We start from the raw sequence: 18,060 nt of genomic DNA, 5'->3' as shown, positions 1-18,060 counted from the left end.
GGGGCGGCACCCGCCGGGCCGCGATCGCCGGTGCCCCGAGAGCGGGGCGGCCGTGCCCGGGCCGGGTCCCGGTGCCGCTGTGCGCAGGCAGGAGCGGCTCGGGGGCGGCACGGCTGCGGAGCTTCTCGGGACGCGGTGCGGCCTTGGGCGGCTTCGGGCCTCGGCTCCCGGGGGCGGCTCTGGGCCTCCGGGATCGGCTGCGCCTCCACCCGCCAGCCTGGTTGCCCGGAGTCGGGATTGAAGTGTTCACGTTACGGGGGGGGACCAGCCGGCCTCGACTGAATGCAGCTGCTAGGAACGAAGCTTCAGCTTCGATGGCTTGCGTCGAAGGAAGGAACGTTTTCCTGTTGGGATAATCGTGGCTGCAAATCAGCAGCTGTAGGGCTCAGTTACTGTAAAGTGGAGAGTGTTTATATCTAGAATGCATGTTGGTCTTTATTGAATAAAGTAGAATCCAGTACTAATGCAGCATTAATCTAGATTACTTTTAGCATCCTATCATGCTTGTCAGCACTGCAAAAGAATTTATTATGCAGTAGCAAAGTAACATGAGGAAGACACAATTAGAATTTAAATCAGACTTTGATAGATAGCAGACAGAGCTAGAGAAGATCAGCAATTTATAAATATATGACAAGCTCGATGTTATTTTTGCTGTGGTAGCTGCTCCAGCCAAGCTATCAAGAGGTTTAAATTACTAGATAAGATTACATTATTAGAAGTTTGAAAACATGCATTTGAACGGTGTATGAAATCTGAAGATTGAAAATACAGGTTCAAAATAATTTTGAAATATAGTCTTTGACGCCATTACTTAAAAGGCTTCATAACAATGGGTTTGCTCATCTTTTATTATGAAAGCATTCATCCTGGATTATTACAAAGCTGAAAGTAATTACGTGATTGGGAAAATTATATGTGTTCTAGCAAATGGCATATAAGCTGCTGAATAGCTACACAAATAGCAGAGCTTGTGGATTTTTGGCAGCTGGTTCTAGGCTGTTTTAAATTCTGTCTCATTTTGTTTCTTCTGTGAAATTTCTTCAGTTTGTCCTTAAAATAGAAAATATGTTTTAATTTATTTTTTTTTTACATTGCAAAAAGGCTTTTTACACTATTTCTGCAGTGATATTCTCGGTATAAGTATGTGTGTGTCTTATTATCAAGGCTTTATGTTACACCACTAGGTAAGAAAGCTTGAAAAGGTATTATTCTCTTGTTTCTGAGCACTCAGAATTCTTAATGCATTATCACTGAAGTCATTCAACTTTGTTTCAGTGTCAGTGACTGTGTTATCCAATCACTGACTCTAAAGAGTCCTTCACTGACTCTAAATAAGGTCTTTTTATGAAATTTTGAAGGAAGTCTGAAGGTTCCAAATGTTCTGAAGACTAAGGTTTCTTAACCTTCCATGTGATATAGATAATATTTGGTAGTCTTTGAAGAAGCTTATTGTTAGCTTTGTAGCTCTTCAATCATGGAAACTTTTGAAAAAAATCTAGGTTTTTTAAATGGGTTTTATTTTCAGTATTTTTCAGTTCCCCTATGAAAACTGATTACTTGGTCAACATAACTTTGCCAGAACTCACTTTCTACCTATTCAGATCAGTTGTAAAATTTTACTTACATGCTGAGTCTGTCATACAAATGTTTACGAATAGCTGTCAATGTCTAATTTGGATTTTATGTCCAGCAGGCTCGCAGATGGGTCAGGGACTCTGGAGAATTGCTAGAAACCAGCAACTGCAGCAGCAAGGATACAGTGGACAAGGCTATCTTACCAGAGAGCATAGGAGGATACCTGCTAACAATGTTTCCAATACAAGCCATCGCAAACAAGCTCAAGGAGGCATTGACATCTACCACCTGCTGAAGACAAGAAAATCTAAAGAACAAGAAGGATTCATTAACCTGGAAATGTTGCCACCAGAGCTCAGTTTTACCATTTTGTCATACCTGAATGCAACTGATCTCTGTCTAGCATCATGTGTCTGGCAGGATCTTGCTAATGATGAGCTTCTCTGGCAAGGGTAAGCCCGAAAAAAGAAGTATCACCTGGGCATAGTAAAAAGTATTAGATTTTAAATTTGCCTCAGTAAGTGCTTTTTGTCTTCCTAACCTAGCAAAGGTTTCCCAAGTTAAATGAGATTTATATAGAGGAAACATATATAGTTTAAAAATGTGTTATTCTGGATTTCTAATTAGTATGGGGTATTACTGGAGATTACTGTATATACAAGCATGCTTGGCACAAGTATACATGTGTATTATTAAACACCTGGTGTTTGAGATAGCACGGGGTAAAAACAGGGACCTATCTTCACTTTTGTATTAGCTCAAAGCACATCTCAGGTGTTTGTATCATTACTTCTCTGAACTTGGAACAGTTGTCTAGCTTAAGCAAGCAAACCTATTCAGCCAAACTTCCAAAGGAGGAGAAGTGAGAACTGTTCTACTACACTTGAAGCAAATTAGGTGTACCTTTTTTGGAGGATGGTCGTGGAGGGAGGAAAGAAAAGGTAGTTTTTTCTCAAGTGAAATTTCTTCAGCCTAACACTTGAAACACATTTATATATAACATATGCAGAATTTATATGTCTGGGAAGTAAATAAAGGAACATTTTTAAGATAAAATAGTGTAATATCAAAATGTAATTAACACATTCTTTGGTGTTTAATGTTTTAGAGCACTAGGAAACATTTATGAAATCATACTTATCTTTAGAGTAGGTGGTCAGCAAAACTTTTAACTTTTTTCACAACATTTTCTGCTCCCTTAACAGATAGTATTACTACTGTAGCAGTTGGGTTGCTGTTCAGGTTGTTTATTTACCTTTCATTATGCTGTACATCTGCTCCTCCCCTCATCTGTTTCCTTGCCCAGCTGCATTTCAATTCAGCAGCTTCCCTTCCTATCATGCTTTTGAACCTAGCAAAAGGTTAATGCAGCATAACTTCTTAGTCACAATTGTTCTGCTGTTGGGGACTGTTCTATTGACAGGAAACAGGAATTCTAGTGAAGGATACCGGTAAGCTGCTAAGTTTACCAATATGCATTGTACTGTGCTCAGTTCTTGGTATCAAACTCAGCCTAAATAAAAATAAATTCCCTAGGCCAAAGCTTGAAGATAGTAGAGCTTCTTAATTACATGGAGTATATATTCTTAACATGTGGGGTGGAAATACATATTTTCCTTGAAGTTCGTTCTGGGAAACCGTTCAACTATTTTTTGTGCAATCTTACCAAATAATACATTCACACCACATTTATTTTGGTACTGAAAATGGGTCCTGATTTAGCAATAAATAAAAATCCTAATTTGCATAATCTCTGTAAGAATCTTCACTATTCCACACGTATGAGGGTGTGTTTAAGCTTTGGCAGTACTGTGGTTGCAGTTCCAAACTCAGTCCAAATAACACCTAGGTTCCAGAACTGAAAACAGAATCTTTGCCATGTCTCCAGTGACTACCTGCTGTGTCCTAAACATTGTTCCTGGTTAGTTACAGGGCAGGTGTGTTGAAGCAGATCTACCTGTTCAGTAAGGAATTTAGAGTGTGTAGAAAGGTGGTTGCAGATGGTATCATCAAAGAAACTGAGATGAGGGACAGAAACTGATGAAACTTGTGGAGTCAGGGTGGAATAAAAAGGAAAGAAGCTTAAAAGTTATAGAAGATATAGAGGGATGGGACTGGATCTAGTTATTAGGACTGGCCAATTAGGACAAGAGGAAGAGGAGTTGGGTGAAGAAGGACAGATGGGGAAAGTGCTGAGTTAATGGCATAATTGTGCAGATACTGCACAATTGTGTCCAATTCACTGCACAACTGGGGCACAGGAAAAGAAACACAATGTTTTAATCTGTCATAGTACCCCAGGAGAACTACTTGTCGCTGTTCTCCAGGTTCTAGGAGTGCCAGAGGTCTCTGCTGTGTGGTTGTCATGATGCCACCTACTGGGATGTGTTTTGGTGTTGCATTCAAATACACCAAAACCTGTATGAGACAAAAACATTAATCATATAATTGAAGATTTTAGAAAAACATGGCAAAAAGACTTAATAACTGTTACAGCAACCTACTTCTAACTTTTCCTATAGCTCAAGTATTAGCTTTGCAGTGTTGATTACATTTTGCTTCTGTAAAATCCATGAAATTCGGAAAGGAATTTTTATAATAGATTAATTCTATTTTCATAGGTTGTGCAAATCCACTTGGGGTCACTGTTCTATATACAATAAGAATCCGCCTCTAGGATTTTCTTTTAGAAAATTGTATATGCAGCTAGATGAGGGCAGTCTCACCTTCAATGCCAACCCTGATGAGGTAAGTGAACTGTTGCTGACAATAATAACCAGTTACAATAATTGTGATTGGTTTTTTTTAATAATTATAGCCATATAAAAACAAAGTTTTAATTGTTGTTTGTTTTACTGTAGGGATGGTTAATACTGGGCTACAGCAGTATTCTGGTCTCTTTTTTTGAGTATTGTACTTGTGTACATCATTTACATGACTTGCCTGTTAAGTGCTCTGTACACTTCTGTGGATGCCAGAAATTCATTACCAGGTATTAACTTAGGAACAAGGCAGATATCCTAACTGAAGAGACAGTGGTGAATTGTAAGAGCATAACAATGAGCTTACATAAATAAAAATGTTGAAATGCAGAGTATGAGTTTGGTTCACTATAGGCAAAGTAGGATGAGGTATAAAGTCTGATTACTTCTATCACAATCACATTTTCTTGTGGAGGATTTTCACCTATTTCCACTGTCAAGGAGCAAATCTTGAAATATGAAAAAGATCTACTGCTGAACTATCCTGAAGATCAGTTTGATTTAATTTCTGTAGGTGTTGTGCATAATCTTTTCTTCTAGATCAAAATAAATTTGTCTTTAAAAAAAAATCCCATGTCAGACTGAAAGGTTTCCATTTGTAAGTTCATGTAACTAACTGGAAAAGTCAGTTTCTGCTTTCAGTCTGTCACCTTTCAAAGAAGAAAACAGTTTGAGAGTAGACAGCTTTTGCCTAGGAGATAGACAGTTAATGCCCAAGTGGCAGAGAGAGCCTTTTGTATATGAAACAAGACTCCTGCTTCATGTTTCCTAGGAAGAGAGTGTACACAATACTGAACAAAATGCTGTTAACTTCCTGCATATAGTTGCGCATATACATGGAAGTAGTGATTGAGTAAATCCCAAGGAGAAAACAGATTGAGATATGAAAAGAAACACTTCTAGAAGTAAATTTCACTTAGCTGAAATGATACAGAAAGTGTGAACTTGTGACCATAGGGAAAAATAAATAAAAGATTTCTATGAATCATTGCAATAATGTAATTTCGTTTAAGTTCTTGCTTCATCTCATATTCTGCTTGATTAAGATACCATTAATTTTATCAGTCACAAATAGACTATTTTGTAATTTTTCTGGTAGAACTCTGCCTTGATCTCTATTACACAGCATCTAGACATCAGCACCTGGCCACTTGAGTGATTAGTACTGTTTTCTGATGTGAAAATTTTCAAACTAGATGCAATATTTAGGTAACTTACATGTTTTCAGTGATATATCAAGTATATTGCTAGCAGCATTGTCTGTCCAAATTTTTCTTTGTATTTCAATTTTTTAACACAATTTTTCACTCAACTATCTCAGTTTATAATGTATATTTCAACCTTATTTATAGTAATCTTGGTATGTTTAAAGCATTTGGAACCTTCAGAAAAGGCACGTAATAGAAGATTCATTATTTTTAAAGGCAATTAAGATCTGCAATTAGAGCTAACTTATGGCATACCTAAAATAGGTATTAACTTTATTCTGTTACTTTTGCATCTTCATTATGGTTATAGTTTACAATAGAAGTACAAACACTCTGCTTCAATGAGAGATGAGAGCCTCAGGGTATCTCCTAAGGGCTCTGTTCCTCTCTCCCTGTGGAGCACCGTAGCCTGGTAGGAGTCATTCAGGGCCTGAGTTTCAGGAGAATTCACAAATACCATTGCTTTTACTGTTTACAACTGTGATATTGGCAGAATTATTATTATAAGGACACTGTGACTGGAACGTATGATATGACATTCCACTATTACAAATTGTGTCTCCGAATTTCCTGCCAAACTCTGCTTTACATTTGATAACAGACCTGATCAAAGTACTATAAAAATAGGAATACTTACAGCCACAGGAGCAAGATTCTCCAAAGGACACCGCCCATGTCATGAAAATGGGTAACCAGGCTCCACAGCAACAGCTCCAGTGCTAGCGGTGGCTCACGGGGTAGGGAAGAGCATCTGCACACTTTGTGGTAGGATTCTCTGGTTAGCCATTGTTGTGTGCATGGTGTTGTGATATCTGCTGTAATTTAACGTGTTGATTGTGTGCATGAGCTTGCATAATTCATAGCAGGTGCTCACATTCTGCTAAAAGGATGTGCCTAAACACATAACATGTAATCTGAAAAAAAAAAAAAACCTCCAGTGCATGTTTGGGATGGGCTTTTTTGTTTTTTTTTTTTTGTTTTGTTGGTTTGGTTTGGTTTTTGGGGTTTTTGTGTTGGTTGGTTGGTTTTGTTGGGTTTTTTTCATGTGGCACTGCCACTGTAGATAAGATTTTGGAACCTAGTTTTTTTTTTGTTTCTTAGGCAAGAGGGGATAATTCAGCGTTAGTATTAGCACATGAATATAAATATGTTGTTTAATCTGCCTACCTGGTTTCTGCTGTATTTTATTTTAAAGAGTATATGGTGTATGTGAAATGTTTCTCATGCAGTGCTCATTTCATCTTGTGTGCTTATGACTCAGAATTTGTAAGCAACCAGAAGTTAATTCCCAGTGTTTTGTATCCAGTTTCTAACTCCCTACAAAATATTTTGTCAAGTTTATTACATGGATCAATGCTATGTAGTTAAAATTGAAACTAAGGTACGAACAGGAATCTTCTGGTCAGGAAAGAAGATCTATTTTTTTTTTTCATCCTTAATGATGAAAGGATGGTTCTTAGTGGTTCTAACTGATCTATTTAATAGCATTATTTTTATGGACCTTCTGGAATCTGTACTGTACCAAAACTGTCTGTCGTTAGTGAGGTCAGGATTTCCTTTGCATAGCATAATAATAAAGTGCAGTAAGACAGTGCTTATACTAAACCTGTCTTTACACTATTCCAGTTGTCTCATTCTGCAAGCTGCCCTTACTTTTTGGCAGGGAGGCCAGGTTTTTCTAACCTTTTCCTGGTTATAAATTGTTAGCTACTTGTGTAAAGCTACCTTACCTGACTTTTAATTATAGATAGTCTGTGGATGATGGATTGTTTACTGTGCTGTATTTCTAAGCAAAGTTTTTTGAAACTTACCCTGTTTCATAGTGATCTACTAAGCAAGCCAGTTTTGAGATGCATTGATTTATTGGTCTGAGGAATAGTATAACTATGTGTATGTTGTGGAGGAAAGAAATTCTTTCGTGTGATTTATCGAAAAAGTTGGAAAGGAGTATTGAGCTGAAACCTTTTGATATTTCTATGTTAAAATCAGAATGGTTTAATCTTGTAAATTATTAGTTATGGATTCTGTGTAACATGAAAAATATTTCTGCATTCTATTTGCAATTACTGCTATGCTGTTTGAATCACTGAGACTGTATTTTAAAGACATACAGTGAAAGAGACACCGTTTGAAATGTATGTTACGTATTGTGTCCACATTTGTTTCCAAATGACTTGATTCCTAACTTAGTAAAACAGTCTTAAAAATTTGTATTATACAATAGTTCATCAATACTCTGCATTGTTCCAGAAGATACACCATTAGATTTATTAAGATAGTGTACTTCCCTAGAAAAATGAGAACAATAATACCATATGTATCTAATTATTATTTACTAATAATGTCAGTGTTACCTAGAATCACCAACAGAACCCTACTATACTAGATACTGATTCCAAAATTTCTGTCATTCCAAAATTTCTGGCCATTAACTTAGAATATGTCTTTGTTTTGTATGCATATCTAAACAGAGGTGTCAAAGGCAACTACAAAAGTTTTAATGTTGATGGCTGTACTGAAGTGCTCTGAGAGTACTCTTAGCAAAGGAGATAGTCAATGCAGAAATGGAATCAACACTGAAAATGAAAAGTTTTCCATTTTAGAGATCCTGTATGGATGTAAACAAATCCAAAGACTATTGGAAACAGGTAGAAAACAAGCAAGGAGCATCAGTGCTGTAATAGAATAGGCTGGCAAAACAAGCATTGTGTGCGAGGAAAAAAAATAACATACTGAGATACAACAAATGGCTTTTGTTGTTACTGTTAGTCTATATTTAAAGTTGTTGTTTGCACATGTAATTTAAATCAACACTTCCATACGTTAATATTTTATGCAGAGCTGTCTGAAATTCAGAAATAACATGCTTGCCACAGAGGCAAGGTTTAAGGCATCCTTCCTAATTCTCAAATGCTAAGAATATTACAGTCCTCTGAATTAGAATTTAAAAAATACAGTATGTGCTCATTCTGCAATGTTTCCCAAGTGTTAAAAAGGTCTCTTCAGAGCTGACAGATCATGGGACAGAATAGCCTACCTGACTGCAGTCAAATGTTTCCTAAGAGACTCACCAGCTGAGTGATAAGTAATCTTAGATAGGTTTTAATAGTGTGTAGGGCTACCTACTTCAGCTAGTATATATGCCACAAGCGACCATTTTAGCTACCAGAAGTGATTTATTTGAAACAAGGTTCTGAGAGGTTTTCAAGGTAGTATTTACGGTGTTACGAAAAACAGATTCAATGGCATGCTGTAAATCTTGTAAAAAAATTTCATTTGCTGTGAGACAAAATTTAACAACTTAAGAGAAATCAGGCTTCTGCTGTTGCAAAGTATTTTTGATAGCTTAGGATTAAATGAAAAGCAACTAAAAACCATGGCATGTGGTGAACTGTATTTTATTTATACCCTGTTTACTCGTGAAGGAGCTGAGGGAAATGTATTCACAGGGAAAGATACTGTCAAGCGTTATGCATGGTAGGGGAGAAAGGAATTAGAGATAGAGAATAATGTGAAGTCTTTGTAGCCTATCAGATGGAGATCCTGCACTGAGCTGCAAACTAGTGCAGGAGAAAGAAACTGCAGCATTTACTGTCACAGAGAAACAAACCCACTGTCTTAAAGAAGGTGTTATTTTCATCCTGCCTCTTCTATGTCATGTTAGGTATTTTCTGGACGTGTTGCAGAAGTGTTTGGTAATTGAAGCAGGAGTGCTATTCAAGACTTCCCCACCAGGCTTCAGTTTGTATTACCTTAAGCTAATACTTCTTACTGAAGCAAACGCATAAATCTCGTTAACTCAGGATATAAAGGAGATGCTTTGCTGCTCATCTTACATAAATTGCCAAAATCCTTGTTGTTGTCTCCCATTATTAATTTCTTATTTAGCTGTGACTCAAGAAAGTACTTAACATGTGGTCCATGACAAATATGATCCAATTTGGACTGAAATGCAAGATGATAGAGCAATACACATTACATTGTCATCCTAAATATAGATTTTTCTTAAAATTGGGGCATAACACTGCTAGATTTTTTGGTTTATCTATCTAAAAAACTTTATGTTTTTATTTATTTGTATAAACCATTATTTTAACAAAATAAATGTATCTTGATCAACTGCTGTTTTCTATAAATATATAGGCAAAAACTATGTATTGGTAAAAACAGCTAGTTAATACTACACGTGTGTCTTGGCTTTTAATTTGTGTTCTTAAATGTATATTCTAACTATTTAGCTGCTTGATGCAACTAAGACTTTGCTTTACTAAGATACTTCACAAAATGTTCCAAACCTGCACTCAGCCCTTTATTTCTTTTTCACACAAAATTCAAGAGCACTGGGAAGTTTAGTTTATACACTGAATGACAGGTTTCCCCTACATCTTTGTGGCTGTAAGGTAAAACTAAAAGGGCAGACTTAGAAAATATTGTGACGTTTGATATCAGAAGATTTAGGAAAAAAATATTTCAGAAGTATTTTAAAGGTGATTTAGGTTGTGGCCTTGGTACATTATTCTATGCAGAAATAAACTGTCCTACTCATTTTACATTTCATCCTTATGCTATAGTGAATCTGTTGTACTTAAGTATTGCAACACTTCTTGGTAACAAAAGCTGAGAACTGCTCCCAGCCCCTGCCAGACTGAATCAGAAGAGCTTGGTTAGTTATTCTCAGGTTTAGATTTTTGCTGTTGAAAAGTGTGAACATTTTTTAAATCCATTATTTGGGTTTGATTTCTGAGATTGTAAGGAAAATAGTTTTATGCTTTGGGATATTTCAATGACCAGAGAGAATCCAGAATATCACTGAAATGCTTTAAATTTGCCCTGCTTATTCTGTAAGAAATGCGTGTTTGGTAAAAGTGTAAAATTCTGGAAATCATGACTATAAATTATATATAATTCTGTATTTTTAAACTATCTTTATGTTAGGCATAGTGTTCTTATTTATGTGTATGCATATTTATATATGTTGATACTTACCTATGCTTTGAAATCAGCCTGCTTGTGTTTATTTGCATTATTTCACATTTAAACAAATGCATTAATGCATCTATTTGAATGTGATACATTGTATACATGTGAGAACATTACTGTTTTAATGAAAGATTTTGAAGACAAAACACATTATGGCTAAGATTTTCTTATTTGCAAAAGTTATGAAATTACCAGTTATGGTCCCTGCAACATTTTAAATACCATTACAATAGTATGAAAAGCAAAATACTGATACACACCGTAAAGAACTTATTAAAGACCCATCATGCTCATTATGGGGTTCATAATTTAAAATTTTCTGCTATGACTGTGTGTAAAATCTCAACCATAACACTAAATTGTCTCTTGGCATTTGATTTATAATTTTAGAGCGTATTCTGCATGTTGAAATGTGATTTAGAGGAGGAGGAGTCATTCTGAAAAACAAACCAGTTAATTCGTAGGATTACATTCCTACATTGTGAAGTAAAATACTTATTCCTAAATACATTATGAAGATTAAACATATTTATATGTACATGTATTTTATCTCAGGGAGTCAACTACTTTATGTCCAAAGGCATACTAGATGATTCACCGAAAGAAATAGCTAAGTTTATCTTTTGCACAAGAACACTGAATTGGAAGAAGCTGAGAATCTACCTTGATGAAAGGTAATTAAGATTTCTCTTAAGACATTTTCTATTAATTTTCATTGTTCAGCCCCATTTGTCAATATTTTGAATGTAGAGATGTCACTTCAATGATGTAAAAAGGCAAAAAAATGCAACTAGGTAATGATTCTTCTAAATCTGAACAGTTACTCCATTTAAGTATTTATGTGACTGTAGCACTTAATAAGAATCCTCAAAAATATCACCTATAAATAATAAATCTCACATCCTCACAAAATCTTATAAGGATATTTTGCTGGATTTTTTGACTTGACAGTTTGTTTTCCCTTTCTTGTGGGTCTTATTTAGAAAATGATGTACTAAAGGATTTAGTTAAATCCTAAAAGTTAGGATTTAACTAATGTTCAATCATCTCATCATTACTTGGTTGTCTGATATTTCTTGATTGGAAGTTGTACACACCTCCTGACAGGGAAGGGAGCAGCCTGTTGGAGGCATCAGGAGCTACAGAAGGGAACTCTGTCCCTGCTGTAGCGTGCTGTTCTGTCTCCACAGTGCTTTCTCGTGCCATCAGGTTGGGGGAGGGCAGTATCATGAAGGAGAACGGTAACTGCACCTGAATAGGAAAAACAGAGGGCCAACAGCACTTCAGCAGGAATCCTCTCCTGCTTCTCATCCTCCTCAGCCTGTACTACTAAAAGAATAAAAGGAGTCTGTAATGTTATCACCACTGGCAGTCCTGTGCAGTAAAACTTCAGATTTATAAATCTCTTAGACAATAATAAAAATACAAAACCATTTAAAGGATGAGATTGCATGTTAAGGTTAGCAACTCCTACTGCCATTTATCTTTCCTTCATAAACTGAGTGTGATCAGACACTAAAAATAAAAACTACTTTTTTAAAATGTTGAAACTCACAAGCAAGGTAAAAATCAGGTTAAACATAGGAAAATATTCTTATGTTCACTTCTAATTTGCTTCCAAATTTTTTTCTACTTTCTTTTGCACATCTGGTATTATAGGTGTCGTCTGAATCTTTTATATGTGTTTGTGTTCAGTGCAAAACACTTGAGAACATCACATTCTGATGGACTTCCATGAGCAAATTTTGCCTAGCTGAAGACTGATTTTAACAAGACATTCCTGTAACAGCTTCTACTTAGCCATCAGAATGTGTGACACACATCAATTTATTCCCTTTACTGTCTTTTTAATGGTTTTGTCACAGATTAAAGGAATCAAAGCCTCTGTGTAGACCTTGAATTGAATACACATACAAACTTTGAGTTCTGATTCGTGTATGTTTTTATAGTATTTGGCTACAAACAGGAAAAGAACGTGTTTATATTATCTTTGTGCTGTTAGTGATAATTTTGCCTTCTAGCAAAAACAAAAGTTCATACTAGTCTAAAGCTTTAATTTTTATTTTTAACATTTACACATTTTCATATTGAAACAGATAAAAGAAACTTTACTAATTATACGGGTTTTTGTTCTGCCAGGAGAGATGTTTTGGATGACCTTGTGACGCTGCACAACTTCAGAAATCAATTCTTGCCAAATGCACTGAGAGAGTTCTTCAGACACATTCATGCTCCTGAGGAGCGTGGGGAGTACCTTGAAACTCTCATAACAAAGTTCTCTCACAGATTCTGTGCTTGTAATCCTGATTTGATGAGAGAGCTTGGCCTTAGCCCTGGTAAGCAAAAATGAGCAGTGGATCAGTCTTTATACTTCTGGATGATGCTACTGTTTCTGATAGTTTTGAAATGAGCACCTAAATGTGTATATCTAAAAGTACAAAATGGTTCAGTTGAAAAAAAAAAAAACCAAAAAACGTACAGATTCTTTTTTTTAGTTGATTCGTTTGGTTTATTTCCGTGGTATCTTTCCTTCATTTTTGTATGTACTTTGAGCTTTTTTCTTTTCTGAAGTTCCTCTTGCAGAGTCTTACACTGCAAGACTTGCCTTGTGGATAGTCTCACAGAAAGAAAGGGGATATTGGGCCACATTCAAGTTAACAAGCATTTCTAATTGGTTGGAGGAGGCAGTTTTCAGCAGTGGAACTGCTTACATATTTAAAAGAAAAGCTTTTAGAGGATGTTGGTTTTAGTTTATACAAACTTCAAGAATCTGTTTAAATGAAAATGTATAAAGCCCTTAGTGGCTTTTGGATTATGTAGAAATATTAAGAGATTTGTAAATTCTCATTTGGCAGTGTGCTGACATTATTACTTTGAAAGTTGCTGTATTAAATTTTATTTCTGTGGATATCCTTCTGAGTAGTTGTATGTATATGTGTATGTATATATATATACATATACATAATAAAATTATGAGTCTAGATGATAAACACCATAAGATTCTTAGACAGGGAATAATACTTTTATTGATCACAGTTTCTTTTTTAAACTTTTTTTTTAATTTATTCTCTCTTGTCTAGATGCAGTTTATGTACTGTGTTACTCTTTGATTCTACTTTCGATTGATCTAACAAGCCCTCACGTGAAGAACAAAATGTCAAAGAGGGAATTCATCCGAAATACCCGACGAGCTGCACAGAATATTAGTGAAGATTTTGTAGGGCACCTTTATGACAACATCTACCTTATTGGCCATGTGGCTGCCTAAAAGCACAATTTGCTAGCACTTAAAATTTGTAATTTTCAAAAACTACATCAATTCAAGATATTAATTATTTTGTAGAGATGGGGGTTATTTTAGTGCTGGTCATTCTAACCTCTGTATGCAATCAAAGTTTGTGTGTGTAAGTGTGTGTATGTGTAAACTACCTTTTCTATCTATTTACTGTGGAAACAGAAGGATTTTTTTCATAAATTTTTTTTTAGTTTTGCACAAAAAAATGCCATTAGTCTGACACAGCCATTTATGAATGTTAAACTGACATTACAGTCTAAGCTGAAAAAGTGGTGAATTTGTGCATTAGATCTGCTTGAAACTTTAATAAGTTCATTCTTTTTAGAATACCATGTAATGTGTATATATTTAACTAAAGAGATTTATAATCATAATTATTTTATTGTAAAGTATTTTAACTAAAATTTCTCCTTTTATCTCTTAAATTAGTGTTTGACTTTCGTTTGCATTTTTTTACAATGCTAACTACCTCAGATACTTAAGTTCAAGGAACATTTATCTGCATACTACAATAAAATTTATTCCAGGAGATTATAGAACACTTGTAAAATATCTAAGCTAGTGTTTTATACTATATTTATTAACTTGAATTAGCATGTTGCCAATCTGCTATTCACTCAGTTTTGAAGATTACAGTCTCTATTTAAAGATGAACCCTGATGCTATACAGGGTTAGCCAGGGGAAATCATGCAGTGTACAGAGAGGTTTACATTGTTTACATACACAACCTATTTTGCAGATACTGGTTTTTGGGAAACAGAGCAACTACAATCACCTGTTCAACACAGTAAGCAAGAAAAAATCTGAACAGGGAAAGTGGTAGGAGTGAGTAACGTGTTGCTGCTTTCAACTGGTTCCCTCAGTCTAGAAGTGTCAATGATGGAAATGCCTTGGCAAATGTATACCAGATGACTCGTTGCTAAAGCTGTTAAAAACTGACAGTGCAAGATTAGAGCAGTGACTGTGCAGGATTGGAGAGCTGTTTCAGAGTCAGATACTGAATTACTTTCTAAGTTGGTCATGTAGCTAGATTTTAAACAGCTCTAAATTTGTGGAAATACTTCAAAAATTACTTGGTCAGGTTGTGTCTTGACATTTTCTGAAGTGTGGAGAATATGGAGCTGCTGTGCTTGTGCAGGAATTGACTAAGGATTTGCCTAGTTTTTGTTCAGACAACTCACGGAGCAGTTGACATAACATGTAGTTGAAGTAAGAGCTGTTGCTGATTATGTTTGTTTACATAATATTCAGCTATCAGTAGCGTCTGGATATCATGGTAACAAGTATATTTCTTCTTTTTCCCTACTGTACCATGAGGTGATGTGAAAGGTATTCTTAATCTGTAAAACAGAACTAATTGAGTTTTTACATAGAAAGCTTATTGCAGAGCCAAGAATTTAATTCAGGAATGACCCCTCACAGCCATGCCCTTTGCCTATGCTGCTGCTTTCTCTTTAGCACTTAGGGAGTGTTACATTTGTTTTTACATGTGAGAAGGACAGTCCATACAAGGGCTACATAAATGATGGGAAGATGTAGCTATTACTGCTATTTCAAGTGTTTATAGCTCTGCTCCACAAACCAAAATGCATGCAAAAAAAGTACTTTTTTATTGCATTACCTCTGATTAAGTGCAAATGCCATTGCATTTATGTAGCATACACAGCCAAAGCCAGGAGACAGCAGTGTTGCGGTGGTCGTGTTCCAGACAGGTTTACAGTATCACCTGCCTTGCTCAGGATAACTACTCCTCACCCAGTGTTGTTTCATGTATTGCAGAAAGTCCAAGGATGCGTTCTGCAGTGGTCAGTTAATCTCAAACACAAATTAAGAGTGTGTGGCACAGTGGAGAGCTTTGTTTAAGGCACAGGTGTCTGCTCCTCTATTACAGAAAAAAAATTGAAAGCTTTTAATGTAATTTGTAAAACCAGTTATAAAGGACAATGGTCTCTGGGCTCTTTAAAGTGATCTGAAGTGGAGACAGCAGAATATAGTTTTCTAAGAAACACTCCTCAGAGGTTACACATTTTAAAAGAAGAATTCAGTGAATTTTGAAATTAGAACTTTTCTTGTTAGATAATATGTTCTTCTCAAACCACAAATGCAGGGGAAAGTTTAATTCTCTTCTGACATATGCTTAGGTTGACATTAGTGATACTGGTTTTGATTTTGCACTAATAAGAGAGTATGAATTGTTAGTCTGCATTTCTCCTAATTTCCAGTTACCCTGATACAATACAAAACCTTCAGACAGAACGTGTTTGTTCTGGAATGGATGAGTACATCTATTAGCAAGGTCTAGAAAACTTGTAGGGCAGTGTAGCAGCCAAGATAAATTAGAAACAGGATGATACAATTCAAGTTTCCATAAGACAAGGCCAGAGCAAAAGAAAACAAAACCCTAATGACATTCAGATAACAGCATCTGATCTTCACAACAGGATTTTGAACAGTGTTAGAGGATTAGCACCCAATTCATGCTCTACATTATGGTATTAACTCAGAGTGGAACAGAAAACAGCAAACGCAACATGCCAAGTGTGAATTCTCTCAGAGGCAATCACGAAGCAACTAATTAATACAGACATTTTGTCTGTCCTTTTTCCAGTTTGAGTCTAGCTCTAAAGTGGCTGAGAAGTAAATTTTGCATTTTAGCAATCTAGACTTTACATGAAGTTAAACAATTTTCTGTCTTAAAAGGAAAAAAGAAAGTCAATCAGGTGTAATAGTACACTTAAAAATTGACCAAAATTTTCTTTGTTGTCCTCCAAAAACTCTTTGAAAACCAAAGTTTTATGCAGTTTTCTTCAATGCACTCAGTGTCTCCGCCCACATTTTAAAATAATGATGCTTCATTGATCTGTGTGTCACTAAATGATGGATGTGGAAATAGCTACTTGATCAAGCCCCCAAGAAGACTTAGGCAGAGGATCTCAAGCCAAATCACATGAACATGATCATGCTTATATCTGTGAAGTGTTTCCCAAGCTCTTGTGATTCCACCACTGTCCTTTGAATTTTGGCCATGTGGTGTTGCCTTAACTCTTTAACTGTATGCACTGTACACAGCACTGAAGGAAGAAGTGAGCCTACAGCCCATCCCCCTGCAAACACTCACTGTTCTGTCCTAAAAGACACTAGAATTGTTCTGAATGGCCATTTCTGCAAGTTTGGTAACTTCAGTTTGCACAGATGTGACAGAAGGAAAATTTTTCTGTTTGTGCTGGGAAAATGAGTGTACCTGTGTCCATGTAAAGTGTCACACAAATGCAGCTGATGTTTGCTTTTATTATAAAGTCTGAGGCTCTGATTGCGTTTATTGAAGGAATATGGCATATATTAGATATTCACATAGCTTAGCTATGGACAGCATCTGATATTATCTCTTTTCTCAAACTCTATTTCTGTCTAGAATACTTTCCATTCAAACTAAACAATGCACTTATACAGCTTTGACTTTTTAAAATAAAGCTGCTTCAACACACAGAAGCCCAAACAAATACAAGTTTGAGACATGTTTGTTGATTCTGAAGCAAGTGAGATATTTGCATTCGGGGAAAAAAATTCAATTTGTTCTCTTTAACCTTTCCCTTTCAACCCCCCACATTGGAAAAAGAAAAAATGTAAACAGTTTCAAAATACAGCTTTAAGAAAATTAACTGAGTAGCTGGACAAATAAATGTTACTATTTCTTCTTCAGTATTCTGCAGTTTATTAATGTTCTTAACATAAACAAGTTTATCAACAAGGAATTGTTCAGTCTCGAGGTGGTAATATTTTTGTACTCTGTGTAAGGATATCATTGTGCAATCTGATACTGTTTACAGCTCTGTTTTTAGAAAACAGGTATTATTTTAAGCCCTTAAACAAAATTGAGGTATACCTCCTTGATAATGTTAAAGTTTCAAAATTATAATAAGTATTTGGGAAAGTCAGATTTACTTGCCCTCTATTGAATTAGGATTTTTTTTCCTTTTAAAATATTTCATGGATGTAAAACTAATAAACATTGAGGCTAATGACTTGTTCTCTGCCATTGTAAAATCTCCCACTCTTAGCTCAAAAGCACTATTAAAGTGGGCAAAGAACAGATTCCTGTGTCTCACATTGGCATTTTATGGTTTCATTTTGCCTTGAAAGAGAAATACAAACTTTTATAATCTGCATTTAATAGTGATTTTAGTAAGATAAAATTTTATGTGATAATCTAATATTATTTATGAGATGTTTAAAGTT

At 35.6% G+C, this 18,060-nt stretch overlaps 1 protein-coding gene across 1 annotated transcript; it reads left to right on the top strand.

The window, feature by feature from the left end:
• The first annotated feature begins 15 nt into the window (after positions 1–15).
• FBXO8 (F-box protein 8) lies at positions 16–14,248 on the top strand. Its single transcript, XM_041427833.1, has 6 exons — positions 16–334; positions 1,697–2,030; positions 4,200–4,326; positions 11,084–11,202; positions 12,668–12,864; positions 13,609–14,248. Exons 1-6 carry the CDS (start codon positions 283–285, stop codon positions 13,794–13,796), a joined length of 1,017 nt encoding a protein of 338 aa, XP_041283767.1. The 5' UTR covers positions 16–282; the 3' UTR covers positions 13,797–14,248.
• The last annotated feature ends 3,812 nt before the right edge of the window (positions 14,249–18,060 follow it).

The sequence above is a fragment of the Onychostruthus taczanowskii genome, unplaced genomic scaffold (assembly GCF_017590055.1).
Source record: "Onychostruthus taczanowskii isolate IOZ18803 unplaced genomic scaffold, ASM1759005v1 scaffold12, whole genome shotgun sequence".
NCBI lineage: Eukaryota > Metazoa > Chordata > Aves > Passeriformes > Passeridae > Onychostruthus > Onychostruthus taczanowskii.
The sequence above is the reverse complement of the archived record's forward strand: the minus strand, read 5'-3'. Positions and strand labels throughout refer to the sequence as shown.